The 23,957-nt window shown below is 45.9% G+C and overlaps 1 protein-coding gene across 4 annotated transcripts in view; it reads right to left on the bottom strand.

Annotated features, from left to right (window-relative positions):
• Positions 1 to 23,957, bottom strand: part of MEGF6 (multiple EGF like domains 6) — a 221,695-nt gene that overhangs the window by 133,300 nt on the left and 64,438 nt on the right. For 3 of the 4 annotated variants that reach the window (XM_081015974.1, XM_081015973.1, XM_081015975.1), the window contains one exon: positions 3,122 to 3,244. The exons of the other annotated variant lie outside the window; for it this stretch is intronic. In XM_081015974.1, the coding sequence (XP_080872100.1) occupies positions 3,122 to 3,244 (123 nt within the window). The remainder of the gene's footprint in view (positions 1 to 3,121; positions 3,245 to 23,957) is intronic. 4 annotated transcript variants of the gene reach the window in all.

The raw sequence follows: 23,957 nt of genomic DNA, 5'->3' as shown, positions 1-23,957 counted from the left end.
GCTTTCCATAAAACATCTTGAAACAATTTCACATCTGGGGTGTGTGGGTGTGTTTTTATGAATATGAACTGAATGTGCCCCCCCCCTTTTTTTTTTCTTGTTTGCAGACGACAGTTTTCTCTGTGGAGGAATCCTATTTCAGGGATAGGGAATCTTTTTTCCAGCTCAGGAGTCTCATTTCCTTCCAGGGGTCATGTGACAGTGGTGGGCGTGGCCAGAGGCAAAAGTGGGTGGAGTTACAAGTGTTAATTCATGGCTAGTTTCTACACACACACCCCTTCTCTGTCCTCCATCCAGGTAAGCAAAGAGGCTTTATCAGAATTCAAGGACACATTCCAGCCAGGCAAAAGACACTCAAGCAGGATCAGTATCAGGTGCGACTTAATGTCATGGACTGTTTGGATGTAGAGGAATGGTGGGACGAACCAGCTGAGGAAACTCAGAAGAAGAAGGCTCAGAGCCTGGGGACTGGTGGTGGGATGACAATGAGTGGTCAGAGGGAGCATACTGGGAAGAAGAGGTGTTGGAAGCTGAGGAGGCAACAGGGCTTAGTGAGCTGGGAAAGCCTGTGGCAGACAGCAGTGCAGAATCAAAGGCAGACCCTGAAGCGGATGAGTGGGAGGATGGAGGCCAAGAGGCAGAGAGGAGTCAGGCTGGTGGAGTCACAGTGTTTCCCCCCTCCTGCTGCAACAAGCTCCCCTCCCCCCGGGTCTCCCAGAACCCAGAGAGGCATGAAATGTGAGGAGCAAAGGCAGATATGCAGGCGTGGTCTCAGATTACTTCATGAAACTATAGAAGAGGGTAAAGGTAAAAAAAGATAAAGGACCCCTGAATGGTTAAGTCCAGTCAAAGGTTGCGGTGCTCATCTCACTTTCAGGCCAAGGAAGCCGGCGTTTGTCCACAGACAGCTTTCCGGGTCATGTGGCCAGCATGACTAAACTGCTTCTGGTGCAATGGAACACCGTGGTGGAAACCAGAGTCCACAGAAACGCCATTTACCTTTCCACCACAGAGGTACCTATTTATCCACTTGCACTGGCGTGCTTTGAAACTGCTAGGTTGGCAAGAGCTGGGACTGAGCAACGGGAGCTCACCCCATGGCGGGGATTCAAACAGCCGACCTTCTGATCAGCAAGCCCAAGAGGCCAGTGGTTTAGACCACAGCGCCCCCCGCATCCCGATAGAGAGGAGGAGACGGGAGATGAGACCTACCGAAAATGAGTTACTGTGCTCGTTAGGCCTGGCACTCCTGTGCAGACCCTGTTTGTTCTAATAAAGAGTTAACTTCACCTACTCCCTGTGATTTACTGCTGGCTCACTCGTAACACCTTGGGAATGGCCAGCAGGTCAGATAGAGAGGACTGGAGGGATCACATTCACTGCTGCCCCCAAGTTTGAGGCTCCTCAATCCTGCTCAGTTTGAAGGTTGTCTGGCCCAAGTCTATACCAGACTTAAATAACCATAGAAAGGGAGAGTGGGAGGGGCCTTGAAACTGTCTACCAACAATTCAGTACCAGGACAGCAGACTGAGGCCCCATCTGCACCATGCATTAAAAGCAGTATCATACCACTTTAAACAGCCATAAAGGTAAAGGTAAAGGGACCCCTGACTGTTAGGTCCAGTCACGGATGACTCTGGGGTTGCGGCACTCATCTCACTTTATTGGCCGAGGGAGCCGGCGTACAGCTTCTGGGTCATGTGGCCAGCATGACTAAGCCGCTTCTGGCGAACCAGAGCAGCACACAGAAAAGCCGTTTACCTTCCCGCCAGAGCGGTACCTATTTATCTACTTGCACTTTGATGTGCTTTCGAACTGGTTGGCAGGAGCAGGGACAGAACAACAGGAGCTCAACCCTTCGCGGGGATTCGAACTGCCGACTTTCTGATCGGCAAGCCCTAGGCTCTGTGGTTTAGACCACAGCACTACCCACATCCTCCAAGGAATCCTGGGAAATGTAGTTTGTTATGAGTGATGGGAATTGAAGCTCTGAGAGGGGGTCGGCTGACAGCTCTCAGCACCCTTAACCAACTAACTACAGCTACTGGGATTCTTTAAGGAAGACCATGACTGTTTAAAGTGGTTTGATGCTGATTTAGACATACAGTGCAGATGGGATATGAGCAGATCCACAGCACACCTGGTTGCCATCTGCCCCGCTATGGTGAGATGTGTTCTGTTTTTGTGTAAGATGATAGTTTAGAAGACTGCATCTATTCACATAAACTAGCATAGTAACAAAGAAGGCCAACAGCAATTAAAAAGGCAACCAATGTTGTTGTTTTAAAAGCTGCAGATCACACACCATAAAGACCAGGAGCCTTGTATCTGCCTGCTTCTCTTTGGTAAAACATTGCAACCCAAGCCAGGCGCCGCGTTTGGCATGAAAAGTTGGTCGTGGGCACTCAAAACCATAAAACTCACTTCCTTCAAGTCAAACTCTCTGCCTTTGGAAAGTGAAACCACCACCCCTCTCTCAAACAGACAGCGCAGACTAATCCACTTAAATCCGGCTTAGCAATTAAACACACATAAACACACTTTTCCAAAACATTGTTAGAGCAGAGGTGGGGGGAAACCTTTTTGAAGGCCCAAGCTCAATTGCTTCCCAGATGAAACTGAGCTTTGAACGGGGCACACCGGGATAAAACCCTCCAGCAACAGCTAGTGACCACTGGAACTGGTGGAATGGAAGGCAAGGAGGCTAGCAGTAGGTGGAGCCAAAGCCAGTGACTGACAGAGTCAGAGCCAATGACAGGCAGAGCCAACTCATTCTGGTTTTGTTCCCATTCTCTCCTCCCTGCTGAGCTCAAGAAGGACAACACTAGGTCTCAGTACACATCACTGGCTTAAAACACAGCTCAGTCATTCTTTTCTCAATTTGAATCAAAGCCAATTTGGGTGAAAAATGCATCAAAATGCAGCATTTCATAAGGGTTGTCTCATAGAAGATCTGGATGTAGAGTATACAACGGTGCAACCTAATACTTAAGAGGAGGGAGCTGACAGGCAGTACAATTTCTCAACTGTTTGCAAGTAAGAAGGCAGACAGGGACTGGCATCTAGGGAAGCCCAAACCGCCTCCAATGATACAATGATTGGTTGAATGGGCTGTCATTACCTTCACAGGCCTTTCCATCATCTTTAAGCTTGGCTCCTTCAGGACACTTGCAGTAGAAACTCCCAATTGTGTTACAGCACTGGGATTCGCAGCCTGCGTTCCCGGTTTCGCATTCGTTCACATCTGTGAGCAAAGGAAGAAGAAGAGGAAACTCAGTGTTCTACCTGGTGCTTAATGCCAGTTTCCAGTGAGAGCTATTGGCCGTTTTCATGTTCACAGGTTCTCAGAGGGTGTGGAGGAAGGATTGGGGCCATGCATGCGAATCAGAGGCTTGACAACCATATGTCAGGAGTGCTCTGATGGTGTTTCCTGCTTGGCAGGGGGTTGGACTCGATGGCCCTTGTGGTCTCTTCCAACTCTATGATTCTATGATTCTATGATTCTATGATTCTATGATTCTATGATTCTATGAATCCACTCCCCAAGTTCCATGCCTGACCTTTATGCATAGGAACACAGAAAAGTTAGCTAACTGTTGGTCCATCTAGCTCAGCATTGTCTACACAGCCATTCAGTAGCTCTCTGGGGCTTTGGATGAGCCCATCTCTAACTGGAGACAGGGAGGATCAAACCCCAGACATTCTACATGCAAAGCAGATGCACTCTCTCTGAGCTATGCCCCTTCTCCAAAAGGCAGCAACACAGAAACCTGCTTTGTGCCAGTACACACCCTTTGCCTGCCTAGGCTACTGTTGTCCAGTCTTGATGGGCAGCATCTCTCCAGGGTGTCAGGCCCAAGGACCTGACCCACCACCAGATCCTTTTAATTGGAGATGCTAGCCAAGCAACCTGCATGCAGATGGTGCTCTCCCACCGAGCTATGGCCCCACTGAGCTGCACTGTCCCACTGGAGCTTGCAAACAATAGTGTTGCACCATGGAACCCCCAGTTGCATGGAAGCAAGGAGGAATTGGCAGTCCCCACATTGCCAATGTAATGTATTAATTGAGGTCCCAATTTCCATGCCCACTTTGAATACTGAACATTTATGGCTTTGACTCCAGAAGTGCAAATTAATGCAAATCGGGTGGGTGGGTGTGTTCCATAATATATCCTGGTATGGCGGAGAAGTAGAAAAAATGTATGATTGTTCTTACGTCATCTTCAAATATCAAATGAAGATATTTCTTCTGGGCCAAATATGAGAGGTGGGTGGAGCCTCCCACCTGTCCAAGGCATATTGTCATGACGCCACATAATCAGTTTGCAATTAAAAAAAAAACAACTTCATGGAAATTTGGTAGCATTTTGATATACATTTCTCCTAATACACACATCTTTGTAAGGCAGTTTGCCTAATGTACCCATTTTTGCACAGCCATTTGGGGTTTGGACTAAACGGCCCTTGGGACCTTTTCCAACCCCTCTATTCTATGATTCTAATTTCCACCAAAGAAGTAATTTTGACATCTCCATTTTCACTAAGGGTTATATTTTTATGGACACTTGATCCCAGTGCAGGCTTCTTCTTCTTCTTCTTTTTGGTGCACCTTCCTTGGCAAGAGAAACACATTTCAAAATTCAGGAAAGTGCAAATTTCGAAGGATGGCTCTGTTTCAGTTAGTGTACTGTTCCAGAAAGTGCAAATTAAAGCCTTCTGGGATACAGCCTTCCAAGAAATCGGATCTTTGGTAAAGTGTCATCTTTTACCCTCACACTACAAATAGCCCTCCTCAATCCTTTTTTAAATGGAAGACGATGCTATTGTTTATAGTAGGGAGCTAGTTAGACATTTATTGACTGCTGCGCAACTCAGGATTGCAAGGTTTTGGGAGAGATAAGTATGGAGCTGATTTGAACTACTGGTGCAGGAAGGTCTGAGATACCGCACTGTTGGAAAAGCTAACATTTAAATTAGAAGTGTGCAGAAGTCAGTGTAGAACAGTTTCGTTTATGAGTTGTGTCAATACTGTTACATGCCACCACAATCTCTGAGCAGCACAAGACTCCAGAAGCTTACCCTGGGTTCTGTTTCCTTGGAATGAAGGTCAGCAGAGATTATGGTGTCTTTGAGATGTATGTTTTTATTTACACATATATACAACCTGAGGATAAGATAGAGGAGCTCCCAGCATTAACACCCAAACAGATCTTCTTCTTCTTGTTGTTAATTTAATTTCTACACCGCTTTATATTTTTAAGAAAGAAAGCAAAAACCTCTCAAATAGGTTTACAACCTACATTAGAAACTCAAATAAAACAATCCAGAATCAAGTCAAATATAAAGTATACCGAAGAAAGCAAAACATAAAGTATACGTACATTCAAAGCAACGTAATTTACAGGGAACTCAACTATTATCTTAAAGATTTCAAAATAAAACAGCACAATTAGCAAGAGAATGAAAGTTCTTAATATAGGTTAGCCAAAATTTCAAGCTTAAGTCTGAGAAGAATCAGTACTGTTTGTTTCTCCATTAGTCACAGCTTTGGATCCAGCACAGATCAAGCATGTCTCTGTGTCCCCAGCTTCCAGCCCGCTTTCTGCTCAGTGCTCCCCAACTCCCACTCCATCTACTGTTCTCCTACCTAGCAGATAGTGAGGGGGTTGAGGAAAGGCCCGCCCATTTGTTTTATGGCATGGAGCAAATTCTTTGGTTATGCTAACCGTGGTGCTTAAGGAAATCAGCCAAAACCATGAGCTAGACAAAAGGACAGGTTGGGCAAGCTTGCTCTCATACATTTGACATCCACAGATACAGAATCCCAAGAATTGGATGGGACTCGGAGAATCATCCAGACTGACCCCCCCCCCCCCAAAAAAATCCACAATATCCAAGTACATGGTCGGTTTCCACCATTGGTGTTTAAATGGATCTGGTTAAAGCTGAAGTTCATCAATATATTATTTTTGTTTCTTTGTGTGTCTTCTCCCTTCTTCCTGAATTTGCAAAATAAAAGACATACTTTTTGGTGTTATACTTACCCAATATGATCCTTAAAGACTACTACATACTTCTTCTTCTTTAATCCCTGCCCAATGTTTGCTCTTTGTTTATATTGTTTTCAAGATTTATTTTTTACTAGGTTACGTCAATTATTGTTATTTTTTTAAAAAAAGAAACATTTTATTGTGTTGTTTTTTAAAAAAGTGCAGACATTAACAAAAAGGGGAAAAAAATCAAGACTCAGAAGTGTAAAAGAATAAGGCATCACAGTCTAGAAGGACAAAATCATAGAATCACAGTTGGAAAATACCCAGTCATCTAGGCCAACCCCTTGCGATGCAGGAATCACGGCTAAGTACAAAGCACAAAGATACAGTGCAGCTCCAAAGGGATAATAAAGCATTAACTAATACAAATATCCCCTTTACAAATAATAAAGACATGCAAAAATAAAAGTATTCTCCACCTGTGAGTTCCATCATTATTGAGAATAAAGATTCTTAAATGAGCCAGACATTTGCATATACTGGTAGGCTGAGCAACCGTGTGCCTTGATATCTGTTGTAAGAAATAAAACCACGCTCTCTATCCCAAAAATGATTACTTGAGCTCTGCCATTTAGATACTTTGGGCTTATCAGATTTCTTTCCAAGGAGGGCAATTTGCCGAGTGCAAAAGTACCAGCAATCCAAATGATTAATTGTCAGTTATTGTTATTTAAGAAACTGATCTGATGTTTAGGAGTTATCAAAACTCAATAAAAAAATTATACGAAAATGGGTGTGGGTGTGCAAATTCAGCAGGCTACTTTTCAATGCAGCCCGGATAAAATTTCTTCCTCATCCCCAGAACCTGTCTCACGCAATTACAGAGAACTTTGCTGGGGCACCAGAAGAAGGTAGCTTGTGCTTTGTTGTCTGGACGCATCCTGTTACTGTTCAGCAACCAGGGCTTTAAAAGAAAGACACCACAGTTAAGGGACTTCAGGGAAACACTGGCAGAGATCCGACTTGGGTGAAAAGCCTTTGACGCAGAAAGTGTTAAGACTGCGCTCGGGCGGCTCTTAAGTCTGGGCTGCCAGGCGGCTTCAGAAGGGAGCTCAGAAACGGTTGACCTGGGAGTCCAGCCAAGGGAGAGTGCGTTCCAGGCGACTTCAGCTGTCACAACATGCTCAAGGAGGCGGGGGATGGATGCATGTGCCAGGGAACTCTTGAAAACCTTATGGGCCCTGACTGCTGGGATGCGTTTCCAGGGGGAGCTGTCATCCACAAACCTATCCATTTCAGTTTTGCTCACTTTCTCAATTCCCCACACCTTAAATTCAGGACCTGAGAGGCCAGGGTTCAAATCCTCATTTGGCCACGAAGCTCATTGCGTGTGACCTAGAGCTAGTCACTGCCTGTGGGCCTAACCTACCTTTTGGGGTGGAGGAGTGAGGAAAACCACGTAGGGCACTTTGAGCTCCTTGGAGAAAAAGAAGGAATGTAAATAAATAATATGTTTGCAGATATAGGGCTGTACTCAGAGATGACCCAGTGAAATGAATGACCTCCAAGAAACTAAAATCATCTTGACGACACCTGAATGTGCTGCCCACCATAAAAACAGTAGCATTAATTATCGTCCAGTGCCCCCAAAAAATTTGTCCAAAAACAGTGTCTGTCTTATAAGCACCTTTTCATCTCTTTCCACCCCACAATGCCTCTTGTTTTTGGAAAGATCCTGCCCCCTGGTGGCAGATCTTTTTTTTAAAAAAAACAGCTACACACCTATCTTTGCCATCCAGCCTCATCGTGTTGAAATTGACAATTTTGGCTCTTTCGGAATTTGATTGGTGTTCATCTTAGACAGATGGCTGTATCCAGTAGTAGTCAAACTAAGAGTATAGCCACTTAAATAAATAGTTTGGGCCCATTAAATTGCAATGGGTCTACCTTGAGTAAAGCTCCTCTGAATGCAACCCAGACGTCAGTTATAACTAAGGACACTTCCAGACTGTCAGCGTTTTGAGGGAGAGGTTTGGTTTCCTAGCAGAAATGTAGGTTTGTGCAGTTAAGGTGGATTAAAGAGCTTGGTGATAAAAGAAGAAACAGACTTCTTGCAATTAGGAAAGTGACAGGAAAATGCATTGAAAACTGTGGGAGGAACAAATGATGGGTCAGGAAATGTATAAACAAGCAAATCAGGATGAACACAAGACAAAAGCATGTTCTTGTATAACCTCCCCGCAAATGAATTAAAATGGATGTTCAGAAAGAGGCAGCAAAACCTTTAGGTTGGAGGACAGCAAAAGCCATTCTAACCTTTGGGAGGTTTAAAGGAGGCTCCTTTGAAGCCCTCAGCTTGAATATTTATGCTGCTAAAATACTCCCCCAACATTTGTATGGGACTCAGACACCAGGACGGGGATATGTTCCAGCAGATGCAACCAACCATTCAGAGTAAGTTTCTGAAGGAACTGCTGGGACTTCCCCCACAGGTACTTTATTAGTAGTATTAGTATTAGTATCTAAATTTGTATACCCCCCCCCATACCCGCAGGTCTCTGGGCAGTTCACAACATAAATTCACAATATAAAAACACAAAATACATAAGAAAAACAAGAGCAACCCAATTAACCCTCCCTCCCCAACACATAAAAGGGCATCAGATGTCACTCGCCCAAAAACCTCGTTAAAGAGGAAGCCTTCTGCCTGGCATCTAACGGTGTATTATGAAGGCGCCAGGCGAACTTCCCTGGGGAGAGCATTCGACAGGCAAGGAGCCACTGCAGGAAAGGCCTGTTCTCATGTTGCCGCCCTCCAGATCTCTCGTGGAGGAGGCACACGAAGAAGGGCCTCGGAAGACGACCTTAGGGTCTGGGTAGGTTCATATGGAAAGAGGCGGTCCTTGAGGTACAGTGGTACCTCGGGTTAAGAACTTAATCCATTCTGGAGGTCCGTTCTTAACCTGTGCTTAACCTGAGGTACCACTTTAGCTAATGGGGCCTCCCGCTGCCGCCACACAATTTCTGTTCTCATCCTGAGGCAAAGTTCTTAACCCGAGGTACTGTTTCTGGGTTAGCGGAGTCTGTAACCTGAAGCGCCTGTAACCCGAGGTACCACTGTAATGCAGTCTTAAGTCGCTTATGGGACCTTCTTAGTCATACTCTCCCTGGATGAGTAGACAAATTCATGGAGGATAAAGCTATCAGTGACTACCCACCATGATCTGTGTTCTCCCTCTGCTGTCAGAGGCAAATGCCTCTGAATACCAATTGCAAGCGGGAAGAGCTGCAGACATCTGGTTGGCCACTGTGAGAACAGAATGCTGGAGTAGGTGGGCCCCCCTTTGGCCTGATCCAGCAGGGCTTTTATTCTGTTCTTATTGTGCTGCTAAAACTCTTGCTCTCTTGCTCACCACCCCTCACACACCACCCACGGCCCTAGATGCCAATCACACACAAAAAGAATCCTTCGCTCCAAGCCTCTACGGTTATTCAGAGAGCCATAAAACACACAGTTGTTATTCAATCCAGACACCAGACCCCAAGATTTATTTGTGTATGTGGGGAATGTAAAGAAAAGGACACTCTGGGGTGTGTGTGGGGGGGGTACTCTTAAGATCCTGGAGGTGCGGGTGGAGAGCAGGAAGAGAGTGAAGAAATCTGATCCGTTGAGTGTTTGCCCCCCCCCCCCACAAAGCTTTGAAAAGCTTCAGCATTTGAAAACCTAGATGTTTTAGGAGTTCATGAAGAGAACCACACAGTGAAAGAACCAGGCAAGAGAGTTGAATGGGGGGGGGGGGTCAGGTTTAAAGGGATCACTTTTCCAAATCCTGTATTTGAACGCAAAGCAGGGAGGGGTACCGTGTTTGGCTTTTAAAACATGTTTTAAGGTGTTGTAAAGGATTCTCTGTCTCTCTCCTTTCTCCCTCCATTTTGTGAGGAAGTTATACAATGTCCACTGTTTATGGAGTGGGGAAGTCTTAGGATGTTGGGCTGTTCATGGTGTGTGTGTGTGTGTGTGTGAGAGAGAGAGAGAGAGAGAGAGAGAGAGAGAGAGAGAGAGAGATGTTAGTGGCACAAAGGCCAATGAGGACTAAGCAGCAATAGAACAGCAACAGTGGAAACATTTGTGTTATCGGTGAGGAAAAGAGAGAAATTTGATTTAACTTTACAGTGGTACCTCAGTTTTTGAACGTAATCCATTTGGGAAGACCATTTGACTTCCAGAACATTCAAAAACTGAGGCACAATGGGCAATCTGTAGAAAATTGAGAAAAATACAGTTGTACACTCAGTGGATGCAGTTCGACTTATGAGGCACATTTGAAAACGGAAGCATTTACTTCCGGGTTTTTGGCGTTTGGGTTCTGAAACGTTCGGTGATGGAGACATCTGAAAACCAAGGTACCACTGTACACTGAAGGTGAACCTTTCTAACTTGCACTTTCCGAAATAATGCACAAACTGAAACTCAACCGCCCTTCAAAATTTGCACTTCTCCAGGGCTTGCAATGCAAAAGCTGCTGTATTATCAAGATAGGTTGTTGGTCCCTCACTAACTTAGCACTGTCTGCACTGACTGGCAGCAGCTGTCCAGAGTTTTGGACAGGGAGTTCTTTCCAGTCTCTATCTGGAGATGCTGGGGACTGAGCTATGGCCCTTCCCAGATGAGTCCAGACAATGTGACCATGCCAGCCATGGAAGCGAGATCTGGCAGAGCTCTTAGGTTCTTTGAAAAGGTAACAGAACAAAACATCACGGGAGGCAGGTTTGCCAACAGCTACTAGTTGTGACCCTTAAATGGGAGCTGCCTATTCAAAGACACAATATATATCATAGGATTAGATCCAGGCGGGATAGTGGATAAAGCCAATGAGACAGATCCTCCCCTTGCAGGTCAAGACTGAAAGGTGGGCAGGACCAGCCACCTGTCAATCACCCGACATCACAATGGTGTCAGAAGTCCCACTTTTGCTCATGTAAAAGTCCCCATGACATATGGTACACCATTTTGTGCCTGTGTGTTTCAAAATCAAATGGTGTGGGTAACCACACAGTGTTTTACATTGCCTGATGATCAGCTGGTCATGGGCACTTGCAAAAGTCCTGTGTTCTGCAAGCTGCAGCAATCAGCTGGGCTGGCAAGTGTTAGACTCCTTTTCCATGACCATGCTGGCTGGGACCGATGGAATCATAGAATCATAAAATTGTAGAGTTGGAAGGGACACCAAAGGTCATCTAGTCCAACCCCCTGCAATGAAAGAATCTCAGCTAAAGCATCCATGACAGATGCCCATCCAACCTCTGCTTAAAAACCTCCAAGGAAGGAGAGTCCACAACTTCCATAGTCAGAATCTCCTTTCTTGTCAATTGAAGCCATTGGTTTGAGTCCTACCCTCCAGAGCAGGAGAAAACAAACTTGTTCCCTCTTCCATGTGACAGCCCTTGAGATATTTGAAGATGGCTATCATATTTCCTCTCAGTCTCCTCTTTTCTGAGCTAAACATAGCCAGCTCCTTCAACCATTCCTCATCAGGCTTGGGTTCCAGACCCTTGATCAGCACATGTTGCAGAAAAGGATGGTCAAATGTTCTCCACTCCTGACTTATTGTATCTGGTAGCAGCTCTTCACACTCTGAGAGACTGAGAAAGAAGGACAAAGTGTGTGTGTGTGTGTGTGTGTGTGTGTGTGTGTGTGTGTGTCTGTCTGTCTGTCTGTCTGTCTGTCTTTCTTCCCATTGCTTGCTCCCCTATCCTTTTTTAAAAAAAACTGTAAAGAAATTCACCATTCACTCTCCACCAAAACCCTTCCACCATTTGCAACTGCCCCATCCGCTTCAACCAAGCCAAATCCGATATCTACAATCCTTGAAATATGAAATAAAAGCACACAGAGCATTCCACCTAGGAGAACCTCGGGTTTCTGTTTCCCTGACGTTTTGAAAACCTGCTCAGGTTCAGCGAAAGGTCTGGATTCCAAAACCTTCCTAGGCAAACCACGCTGAGCCCATCCAGACTGTTCCAAAATAAAGCTCCAAACTGGTTGAGATGGGTTGCTCTTTAATAATAATAATAATAAATTTTATTTATATCCCGCCCTCCCCAGCCGAAGCCGGGCTCAGGGCGGCTAACAACAATAAAACAGTACAAAAGTACAGCATAAACAACAGTCTAAAATCATTCATTATAAAATTAATTAATTCAAGCCACTGGCAACCATTGGGCCAGAGCTCCGCGAAGATTGCCGAGGGAGGGAGTCAGGCTGTGCCCTGGCCAAAGGCCTGGTGGAACAGCTCTGTCTTGCAGGCCCTGCGGAAAGATGTCAAGTCCCGCAGGGCCCTGGTCTCTTGTGACAGAGTGTTCCACCAGATCGGAGCCACAGCCGAAAAAGCCCTGGCTCTAGTTGAGGCCAGCCTAACTTCTCTGGGGCCTGGGACCTTCAAGATGTTTTTATTCGAAGACCATAAGTTTCTCTGTGGGGCATACCAGGAGAGGCGGTCCCGTAGGTACGAGGGTCCTAGGCCGTATAGGGCTTTAAAGGTTAAAACCAGCACCTTAAACCTGATCCTGTACTCCACCGGGAGCCAGTGCAGCTGGTATAGCACCGGGTGAATGTGATCTCGCAGCGAAGACCTCGTAAGGAGTCTCGCTGCAGCATTCTGCACCCGCTGGAGTTTCTGGGTCAGTCTCAAGGGCAGCCCCACGTAGAGCGAGTTACAATAATCCAGTCTGGAGGTGACCGTCGCATGGATCACAGTGGCTAGGTCAGGGCAAGAGAGGTAAGGAGCCAACTGCTTAGCTTGGCGGAGATGGAAAAATGCCGCCTTTGTTATAGCTGCAATCTGCGCCTCCATGGAAAGGGAGGTGTCGAAGATTACACCCAAACTCTTAACGGACGGTGCTGGCACTAATTGCGCCCCCGCAAGAGATGGGAGTTGCCCCCCAAATCCCATATCGCCCCGTCCCAGCCACAGGACCTCTGTCTTCGAAGGATTTAGCTTCAACCGGCTCCCACGAAACCATCCAGCCACAGCTTCCAAACATCTGGTCAGTGTGTCTGGGGCCGAGTCAGGATGGCCATCCATCAACAGATAGAGTTGGGTGTCATCAGCATACTGATGGCAACCCAGCCCAAAACTCCGAACAAGCTGGGCGAGGGGGCGCATAAAGATGTTGAAAAGCATCGGGGAGAGTATCGCACCCTGAGGTACTCCACACACCAAGGAGTGGCGCGATGACAATTCCCCCCCAAGCGCCACCCTCTGTCCCTGACCAGAGAGAAACGAGCGCAGCCATTGAAGGACTGTGCCCTGGATCCCCACGTCGGCAAGGCGGTGGTCTAGAAGTTCGTGATCGACCATGTCGAAAGCTGCTGACAGATCTAGAAGAATCAGCAGCCCCGACCCGCCTCGATCCAGCTGTCTACGAAGATCATCTGTTAGGGCAACCAGAGCCGTCTCGGTCCCATGACCAGTGCGGAAGCTGGACTGGAATGGATCCAGAGCCGATGTTTCATCCAGAAAACCACCAAGCTGTTCAGCAACCGCTCTCTCAATCACCTTACCCAGGAACGGAAGATTCGAAACCGGGCGGTAATTGGATAGATCTAAAGGATCTAATGATGTTTTCTTTAAGAGCTTAAAGCAATGTTTCGCTCCGTTCTTGAACCATTGCCATGGTTTGACATCACACGCAGGCACCAAAGAAGTTCAGAGAGTTCTTCATCCAGACTCAAACAGCGGGGGCACCTCTTGCGAGGAACTCTCCGCGAGGGATCGCAGCATTTGGGATGACAGGGTGATTAATGATGTGTGCTCAAACGCCGAAGAGGCCGGCGAGGACAGACCACCACAAGACGCAAAAGGGTCGAGGCCACAATCCTAGATGAACAGAGCGCCACTGGGCTCGAAGTGCGCTTGCTGCCAGAGGTGTTTGGAAAGTTGGCGCTGCAGCCGACCACCCTGGTGAATCAGCAGGCCGGTTAGAAACGAATAAGAGGATTTGCCCATCAACGTCTGGCTGTTTTTAATTCGCAGGAGCTTGTGAAGTAATGTCTGCCTTTTTGCAGGCTGGGGGAGAAGAGTGTCGACATCCCCTGCTGGCCTGTGAAACCAAGAGTGGGTCGCCTACTCTTAAATCCACAGGTCCCACCCGCTCTTGATTTCCAAGGTGAAACAGCGGGCAGAAATTCTTCAGGGGAAGAGGATCATTAGGTGTGCGTGCAGAAGAAGACCTTGTATTGGTGTTGACCTTTAAAGCTCTAAACGGCCTCGGCCCAGTATACCTGAAGGAGCGTCTCCACCCCCATCGTTCTGCCTGGACGCTGAAGTCCAGTGCCGAGGGCCTTCTGGCGGTTCCCTCACTGCAAGAAGCAAAGTTACAGGGAACTAGGCAGAGGGCCTTCTCGGTAGTGGCACCTGCCCTGTGGAACGCCCTCCCATCAGATGTCAAAGAGATAAACAACTACCTGACATTTAGAAGACATTTGAAGGCAGCCCTGTTCAGGGAAGTTTTTAATGTGTGACATTTTGATGTATTTTTAATCTTTGCTAGAAGCCGCCCAGAGTGGCTGGGGAAACCCAGCCAGATGGGCGGGGTACAAATAATTTATTTATTATTATTATTATTATTATTATTATTATTATTATTATTATTATTATTTTACTATGCCATAGTCTGTGCAAGGCCATTTGATGCCCTCCCCCCAGCCCTTGTGGCACTGGCTGAAGCCAGGCTTTGGCAGGGACCTAGAGATCTCCTACCTCCTTCCCAAAGCCCGGTAAACACTTGCTCAGCTTTGAGAAGGAGGAAGGAGGACACTAGGACCCTGTCAGAGCCCTCGCACCTCCTTTCTGAAGCCAGGCAAGCGCTTGCCGGGCTTTGGGAAGGCAACCTTCTCGGCTGCGCCCCCGGTGCAACCGCACTGCTCTCGCTGCCCTAAATGTGCCCCTGGTGGGTGAGTAATGGGGGAGGCAGAGGTGTGTAAAATCATGCACAGCAAGGAGACAGCAAAAAAAGGAGAAGTTGTCCTCTGTCTCTTGTAATACTGGAACTCAGGGTCATCCAACGAAGGTGAATGTTGGGGGAATGTAGGACAGGCAGAAGCAGTAGTGTAGCATGGGTTGCCAGTGCCTGGGCCGCATGGAGTGGAATAGGAGGGAAGGAGGGAAACAGTCAGAGTACGCATGCACATTCAACTGCCTAACTGCGTCCGCAGCACCCAGGAGATCACAGCCACAGAGATAAGAAAAGAAGAGTCATTCCATTGCCTGGAGAGGTCAATTCCTGGTTCACATGGAGAACCCATTTTCAACAGCAACAGAAGTGCACAGCTATATTGAGGCAGCACTGGGTGTTGAACTTTCGCAGCCCTAACAATTTTGCACCCAGAGCAACTGCCCCTGTGCCCCCACCCCGGCACGCTACGCCACTGGGCAGAAGAAAATACTTCTTCATACAGTGCTTGGTTAAATGATGGTATTCACTTCCATGAGAGCTGGTGGTGAGACACCATCTTGGATGACTTTCTCAGAGGGTTAGACAAATGGCTGCTAGACATGGTGACTAGGTTCCACCTCCATTGTCCGCTGCTGAGTATCACAGGTGAAGAGAGCACTGTTGGAATTGTGGGCTTCCCAGAGGCATCTACGAAAACAGGATGCAGGACGAGATGGGCCCAGCGGGGCTCTTTGTATGTTATAGACACAGATCCAAACCATGGAGACATCCAGTTCAGCGTCATCTGCACAGGCAGGGGCTCTCGGGCAAAAATCTTTCCCTGCTCTCTGTCCTCTTTTACCGGTGATGCAAGGGACTGAACTTCTGCATGCGAAGGGTGTGCTCCGGCACATCCAAGACAAATACTGGGGAAATCCAAGCCGCATACCAGACTAACAGCTTGCTTGTATAACCCCAGTGCAGAGGGCGTCCCCTCAAAAGCTGTTATCACAAGGGTTAGTTGATGGGTGGTTTGTGGGCCATAAACTACCATGCGGTTCTTGCCAATGGAGGTTATGCACACAGTTTCTCACAGTGACAAATCACAGAATGCAGATATTCTAGTGCCTCAGAATAGTGCCTCAGCGGTTGCGCTTCTCCTGCTCTGCACTCTGCCTCCTCCTTCATCTTTGACCCCTCTCCTTTCATCACATCTCTTGATGCCATTAGCTGATCTGAAGTCACACTGGGGCTGACCAAGCAGAAAGCGTCCGATGGCTTATCTTCCCCTACTATTGGCTTGGCTGCTCTGATGTCAGAGGGGGGGGGGGGACATACCTCCATTTGCCCTGCCTCTTTCCCCCGGGGAAACCCAATCTTTAGCGCTGAATCGGAACAAATGGCAATGGGGTTTTCTGCGGGCTGCTGTACTAATTTAGCACTAAAGAGGGAGTTTTCCAGGGGAAGGTGGTGAGGCAAAGGCAAACCCACTCAGACTTCATGCCTAGAAAGTGTTGGACAAGCAGAAAACTGCTTTCTAGGCACAGCACAAGTGGAAGTGTGAACAAGCCCAGAGAGAGGAGGGCAGACTCCTTCCAACAATCTATTCACTGAGCTTATATTCATCCACAAAGCTTATGTGGAGTTTAGATTATGTCCAGTCATTATTTTTTTGTAATTGTTTTTGTTTTTTCCCTTTGTAATATGCAAGAAGCAATAATGGCAACAATAAAGAGAAAGAGAAAAGATCAAAGCAGGAAAAGAAATGAAGGCTGTGAGGAGAGGGGAGTGGTAGTATTCCAAAAACAGCATTATAATTCCAGACAATTGCCCTTGATAATAAGTGTGTTATCCAAGAATGTTTCCATAGGAATCTATGAGAAGAGGGCAGCTGCCAATAATACTATGTCCACTCCTTACTGAGCACTCCTGTTTTTCTTCTTTTCTTTTTTTTTGCGGGGGAATGGACAACCATGAACACTTCCCCTGAATTACAGGTGCTTAGACATCTCCCCATAGGACGCGGGTGGCGCTGTGGGTTAAACCACAGAGCCTAGGACTTGCCGATCAGAAGGTCAGCAGTTTGAATCCACGTGACGGTGTGAGCTCCCGTTGCTCGGTCCCTGCTCCTGCCAACCTAGCAGTTCAAAAGCATGTCAAAGTGCAAGTAGATAAATAGGTACCGCTCCGGCGGGAAGGTAAACGGCATTTCTGTGCGCTGCTCTGGTTCGCCAGAAGCGGCTTAGTCATGCTGGCCACATGACCTGGAAACTGTATGCCGGCTCCCTCGGCCAATAAAGCGAGATGAGTGCCACAACCCCAGAGTGAGTTACGACTGGACCTAATGATCAGGGGTCCCTTTTCCCTTTCCCTTTACCTATATTCTTATCAGGTTGTGGGGGTTTTTTAATAGTGCTTCATCAACGGCGGGGTGTCATCCATGCACACATGTGCACTGGCAATGTACCAGGCCGTGAGATTGGGATGCTGCATATAAATGGAACTGAAACCTGAAGCACTGATTCTGCAATTCATTTGATGAAGACTCCTAAGTAAAAGCAGATCTCAGGAGAAGAGAAGCATGAGGCAGAAGAAGGCAGAAGACAGACAAAGAATTGGGATGGGGAAAATCTTCCCATTCTTTACTTTCAAGATAGACAATTATTGGGTTATTCTCCTTTATCTTCTGGATGGGTTTGTTAGTTTGACAGACGATAAGGGTCTTCTAGACACTGGAGGAGCCACTGTTTGGTTTGGTTTGAATTTACATATATTTATTTATTCACTTATGTATTTCAAAATGGCCCTGTTGACCTTGGAACATGCAGTAGAATTAGATAAGCTTAAGAACATATGAAGTGGCATTATCCTGTATCAGACTCCTCAGTCCATCTAGCTCAGTAATGTCTATACTGACTAGCAGCATCTCTCCAGGGTTTCAGGTGGAGTGTCTTCCCCAGCCCTCCCTGGAGATGCTGGGATTGAACCCGGGACCTTCTGCATGCAAAGCAGAGACTGTGCCACTGAAGGAATCCACTCTACGCCTAAGCTATGGTTCCTGCCATTTGCCCCCCTCCCGCCAGACTTCAGTGATTGTTATTTTTATATTTCTATATGAGATTTTCCTCCAAGGAGTGCCCGTGGTTCTCTTCCTCCCTGTTTTATTTTCACAACAACCCTGTGAGGCAGGTTAGGCCGAGAGACAGCGATTGGCCCACCTCCTTCCAGTGAGCTTCGTGCCTGAATGCGGATTTGAACACAGGGCCGAGTACAGCACTCTAACCATTACACCACAGCAACCCCGAGACCCGTGAAGTTGCATTGGAATCCTTTTCCAGGGCAAGGGGAACATGGTTGGACTGGTTAGGGCTTTAAACCCTGATCTCTCAGGCCCTAGACTGACACTCTAACCCAGGCATCCCCAAACTCGGCCCTCCAGCTATTTTGGGACTACAACTCCCACCATCCCTAGGTAACCGGACCAGTGGTCAGGGATGATGGGAATTGTACAGTGATGCCTCAGGTTAAGAACTCAATTCGTTCTGGAGGTCCGTTCTTAACCTGAAACTGTTCTTAACCTGAGGTACCACTTTAGCTAATGGGGCCCCCCGCTGCCACTGTGCCCCCGCCGTACGATTTCTGTTCTCTCTCTCTCTCTATATATATATATATAATTATTCATTTTTAAACATATTGTCATACATACCACAAAATTTCATATCTTATACAATCTTTTTGGACTTCCATCAACACCTCTGATTATCCCCCATTTTTATCATTTCTTCTGCATTTCTTAAATTCATATTGCCTTTAATCGTACAATTTCTGTTCTCATCCTGAAGCAAAGTTCTTAACCCAAGGTACTGTTTCTGGGTTAATGGAGTCTGTAACCTGAAGTGTCTGTAACCCGAGGTACCACTGTAGTCCCAAAACAGCTGGAGGGCTGAGTTTGGGGGGGTGCCTGCTCTAACCACTACAGCACACTACCTTTCATGGCACTTGCTAATCCTGGCCCTGCCTGTTAAATTTGTACTCAGGGAACGTAGTCTTTAAGGAACACCCCCCCCCCCGCAAAAAAAAATCTCTGTCTTGTGTCATTTTATCGCAGGAGTGAATGGCCAGCATCTGCAACTGGTTCTACAGCTCAAGAAGTACAATTGAATTTCGAGGGAGAGGGGAAGGATTCAGGGCACATCTGGTCCTTTATTTACAGAGGTTCTGACATCCCCACATGAAAGCAGTTTGCCGACTTAAAACCGATAACGACCCCCCTCCCCTTTCCTCTCTTCCATCTGTCTTTGGGCACACAAAAAAAGCTCACCAAACAGACAAGCTTATTGTGTAGGAATTTATAGCATCTCAAGGAGAGAGGGAGAAAAAGGAGGAAGCTTCCAGAAGCGCAAGAGGCTCCTCTGGGCTGCCAGCATCTGTCCGGCTTCCTGAACAATGACCATCCCTTATCATCCTCCCCTGCAGAGGCACCGTAAACAGACCCACCAATCAGATTCACTGGCAACCAAAATCTACAGATGGGACACATTCCTGTTGGCAAAGAGAGAAAGAGAGAGAGGGAGAAAGAAAGAAAGAAAGAAAGAAAGAAAGAAAGAAAGAAAGAAAGAAAGAAAGAAAGATGAAAACACGGGAATCAGGCAGCCCAAGTTTCCAAGGAGGCAATAATGTCTTTGTAGGAAACCTAGAAAGCTGTTTTTATAAGGAGTCAGGGTGTTGGTGCACCTATCTGGTCACTGCAAAGACTTAGCATGGGACTAGGAGTGTGTACGTGGATTTGCTGTTTCTTTTCCCTTCCTCCCTTACAGTCCCTTTTCCTTGTGTGTTGCGACACGTCCACTGTAAACTTTATTTGGACTGAAGAGCAGGGTGATGATGCTTCAGATGAATGAATGAATGAAAAGTGCCTGCAAAAGAATAGTTAATTGTGCATCCATTTCATTTGTCAACGCACTCATTTCAGAATAAACAATTTTTTATATAAATAATAATAATTCAGGTGAGCTCCATTTAATTCATCTTCCAACCCCGACCCCATATAAAATGACGTCTGCATCAGATTAGGAGGGCTGTCCTCATGCCCCTCTCCCTAACATGGTCGGTAACTGTTGTGCTTGAACCAAAATTTCACTTCTTGTGTACCAAAAAGTTTTTCCTTGTGTACCAGGAAAAACTGTCAATTTAAGTCCCTCAGTTTTTCAGTTTCCCGCATCAGTTTGTGAATTCTTTTTTCAGTTCTTCGTGAAAATTTGTCAGCTGTTTAGTGTAAATTTATCCCCAAATAAACTTTTTTGCAATAATTCCTCCCCTCCCCCAGTATAATGTATTCTTGTAGGCTTTTTCCACAAATATATCCATTTTTAAGCTTTATCCTAACATATGCTTTTTGGCACATATTACTTGGGTTGAAATCTGCACTGCAAAATTCAGAGAAGTGCAAATTTCAAAGGCTGGCTCTGTTTTGGTGTACGTACTGGCTCAGAAAGTGTGAATCAGGTACATTCACTGGAATATGCGAACTGAATCAAATTTCTCTCTTGCCGCTGGTAGCGAGGCTAGTATTCATTCATAAACTAGAACCTTGACTCCCTGTCATGATTTATTTCCACAATTTGCAGTTTTACACAAAAGCCACCAGGCGGAGCCCCTTCCATCCTTTTGTTCTCTGAGCTGTAGAGTCTTTTGGCAGGCTTAATCATGCATTTCTGTTTAATAATTTTACACACACATACACCCCCCAAAAAAAAAATTTGAGAAAATGTAAATGCACGCAAGATGTAACTGCTACCCTAAGACCTCCTACAAAACCACAAACAAATACGCAGACATGAAGCTTCAGTGGAGGAAGAATTCCAAGTACCTACATCATAAAAGCCATTATTAGGAGCAATTACATATTTAAAAGCAGCAAGCTAGCTTCTGAGTTCCACAAATTTCTTCCTCTGGATTGTTGGTTTTTTTAAGGGACAAAGAGGAAGAATACCGTGCCTTGTTTTAAGAGGCTTGTCTGTTTGGATGTTGAACACCACAACAGCCCTACAAGAATGTCTCATTCAACACCACTGATCTCCCCTGAAGCATGCTAACCTCAGGGCACTTACAGACAACCTGTTTATTCAGCATTCATCCCAATTTCGTTGTAGGGAGATTAGAGAATGCTGGTTGTGTAACAAACATTCATTTAAAGAAAAATCAAATTTTATTAAGAATTTTCAACATAAAACACAATAAAAGGGGGTGGGATGGAAATCAGAAGAAGTACCAACATTGAAAGATTGGCAACATAATTTTTTTCAAGTGATTGAATTAGCCAAAATGACGGCGACAATTAGAATGCAATCTAATCAAAATCTCAAACAGGAATGGAAATGTGTAGAAGAATGCATGACCAAAAGATGCTCCAACAAGAATTTATTGATATGTATAGACTGATTTCCCAAAGTTAAGTTAAGCTAAGCAGATATACAGTGTAAGACTGAATGTTTAATCATTAAGATGTTTAATTATTAAAATACAATCTCAATAATAAAGTTACAAAATAATAACAAGTCATGCATGGGTAGAGGGAAGACACAGGGCAAGAAATAAGAAATGGATAAATGTTGGTACATAATGAAATGTGAAAATGTGAATTTACGAATATAATGTATATGTATCATTATGTAAAGATTTCATATATGTATTGCAACATTAATAATAAATAAATAAATGAAACACAATAAAGTGAAACTAATCTAAAGAAGATTAGTAGGAAAGAAGCAAGAATAAGCAAAAGAAGAGAATAAAGAAAGAGAAGAGAAGAGAAGAGAAGAGAAGAGAAGAGAAGACAGAATAAACACCAGTCCTTCTGTCACAATTATATCTTAATCATTTTTCCATACATAGAAAAGTGAACCCTCCAAGCTCTCACCTGGGACCTTCAAACATTCATTCTGATCTGCTTATGGGGAAGTTAGATGATGTTGCATCCAGTGCATTTGCCCATTGCCTTCCTCAGCATGAAATCTTTTGGGGGAGAGGGTTTGTTGCACAAGACCTCCCAATCAACTGGGCCAATGACAGCAGAGCCAATTACCGTAATTCTACTTTTGTCCCCATCCTCCTTTCCGCAGAGTACAGAGGAGGAGAAAACGGCTTGCCAGTGCTCCACCCTGGGCTGGCTGTCAGCAAAAAGTCAGGGAGCTGGATAAGGGCAGAATAAGGTTGCTGGGGCAGTGCCTCATTCATCCTAATGGACCAGCCTCCACTGTATATTGTCCATTCTAGGAACAGGGAGCTTGTGGACCTCCATATGTTGTTGAACTCCCACCATCTTTGACTCCTGGCTGGCAGGGGTCCATGGAAGCTGGACACCAACATCATCTGGGATGTCAAAGGCTCTGCACCCCTGACCTATTCTAAGCGGCGGCAGCTCTTCACAGTGTGAAAGGTTGAGAGAGCCTTCCCATTGCTTGCTACCCTATCCTTTTTAAAGCTGGAAATAAATCCATCCACAGAAACTCGGCCAGAGTTTGCCATCCTCCCCATCACCCAGCCCTCTTGCTCCCCTGATGCTGCTGACTTGCTGGGTCTGAAACTCCCATAAGGACATTAATCAGTTGAAACACCATCACTGGGGAACTGCTAACAAGCTCCGACTGGCAGTCGCAGACCATCATTCTGGGGAGAGAAGCATGATGGCATTGGGAGTTGAACTTCTGCATTAGCAGAAGATGAACTTAGCACTGGGTCACTGTCAAAGGCACACACTTTGCCCTGGATATAATCCCGTTGAGATTCTGAGTTTAGGGGAAAACAAGAAAGCTATGGTTTGTTTTTGTTTCTGTAGGAATTGCATGCCTGATAAGAAAGATCTGAGTTCTAACTAAGGAGAAGAGGCAACAAGTCAAGCTTGCTCCTGTCCTGCAGCTTGGATGGACAGACATCCAAAATTGACACCTCCTCTCCCAAGGTGGGGCACGGAGAAGAAGGGAGTCGGAAATGAGGTTGGCAAGCCTACAAGGAAGGGAGGTCAGCACAGGGAAAAGGACAGTCTAGGAAGCTTGGAGGTTCCTCTTCTCTCTCTCTCTCTCTCTCTCTCTCTCTCTCCATTTTCCATGCTGACACATCAGCCACCAGGACAAGCCAAGTTGCATCCCAACACTTTCAACAAAGTCATGGCGGGTTTGTAAAGTGAAAAGACAGGTTCAACTGGTCTTGAAGTGGAGTTGGCATCTTCCTGTGCCCATTGGCACTCCTTTCCATTTCTATTCATGTTCCTCTCCTAGCTGCTCTTATGAGAGTTCTCCAAGTGCATCAATGCGCAAATGAACCAAACCCAGGCTGACAGCTGGCAACCGGCAGCACACCAGTTACTGTGGGAGATTTGCAGTCAAATCTAACAAGGCATATTCTTGTGAGTTAGCATGTGAGGGGGTAAGACCACACGGCCACATTGCTGATAGGCAGACTCAAACCATAGAAATGTAAGTGGTAGAGAAGGCTCTGTGTGATGTCATTTCCCTTCCTCTCTTGGGAAGGAAGAATCAAATAAATATTTCCTGTTCCTTCCTTCCTTCTCTCTCTTTCTTTTTGACCAGCGATGGATACAACTGTTCCAGCACCAGCTACATGCCTGAGGATGTTTATACTGTAAATATAAGCATTTTGCCTGCATTTATTTTACTGCTGTTGCTGCTGAGAATGAATGCATGATTATGAGTTAAACTTACTTCTCAGCCTGTTTTCTGAGAAGCATGGCGAGAAAGTGGGAGCCAGCTTGCTTCACAGCTGGACTTAATTAAAAGAAGCCTTCACAGCCTATTCCTATGATTTCCATATTTCTGCTAAGGATGGGACTTGCAACTCTGCTCTGCCTCACATTTTAAATAAAGTGTAAGCTCTTTGTATACTCAACCCTCACACATGAGCACCTGGAGGGATAAATTGGAATTAATACATGCTCTCCTACCTATTAAAATCCACCCCACAATTACTGAAGCAGGAATGGGCAAGTGGTGACCCTAGAACCTTTCTT

Source organism: Podarcis pityusensis (assembly GCF_964106645.2).
Source record: "Podarcis pityusensis genome assembly, chromosome: 8".
Classification (NCBI taxonomy): Eukaryota; Metazoa; Chordata; class Lepidosauria; order Squamata; family Lacertidae; genus Podarcis; species Podarcis pityusensis.
This window is presented reverse-complemented; position numbering and strand designations above follow the sequence as displayed.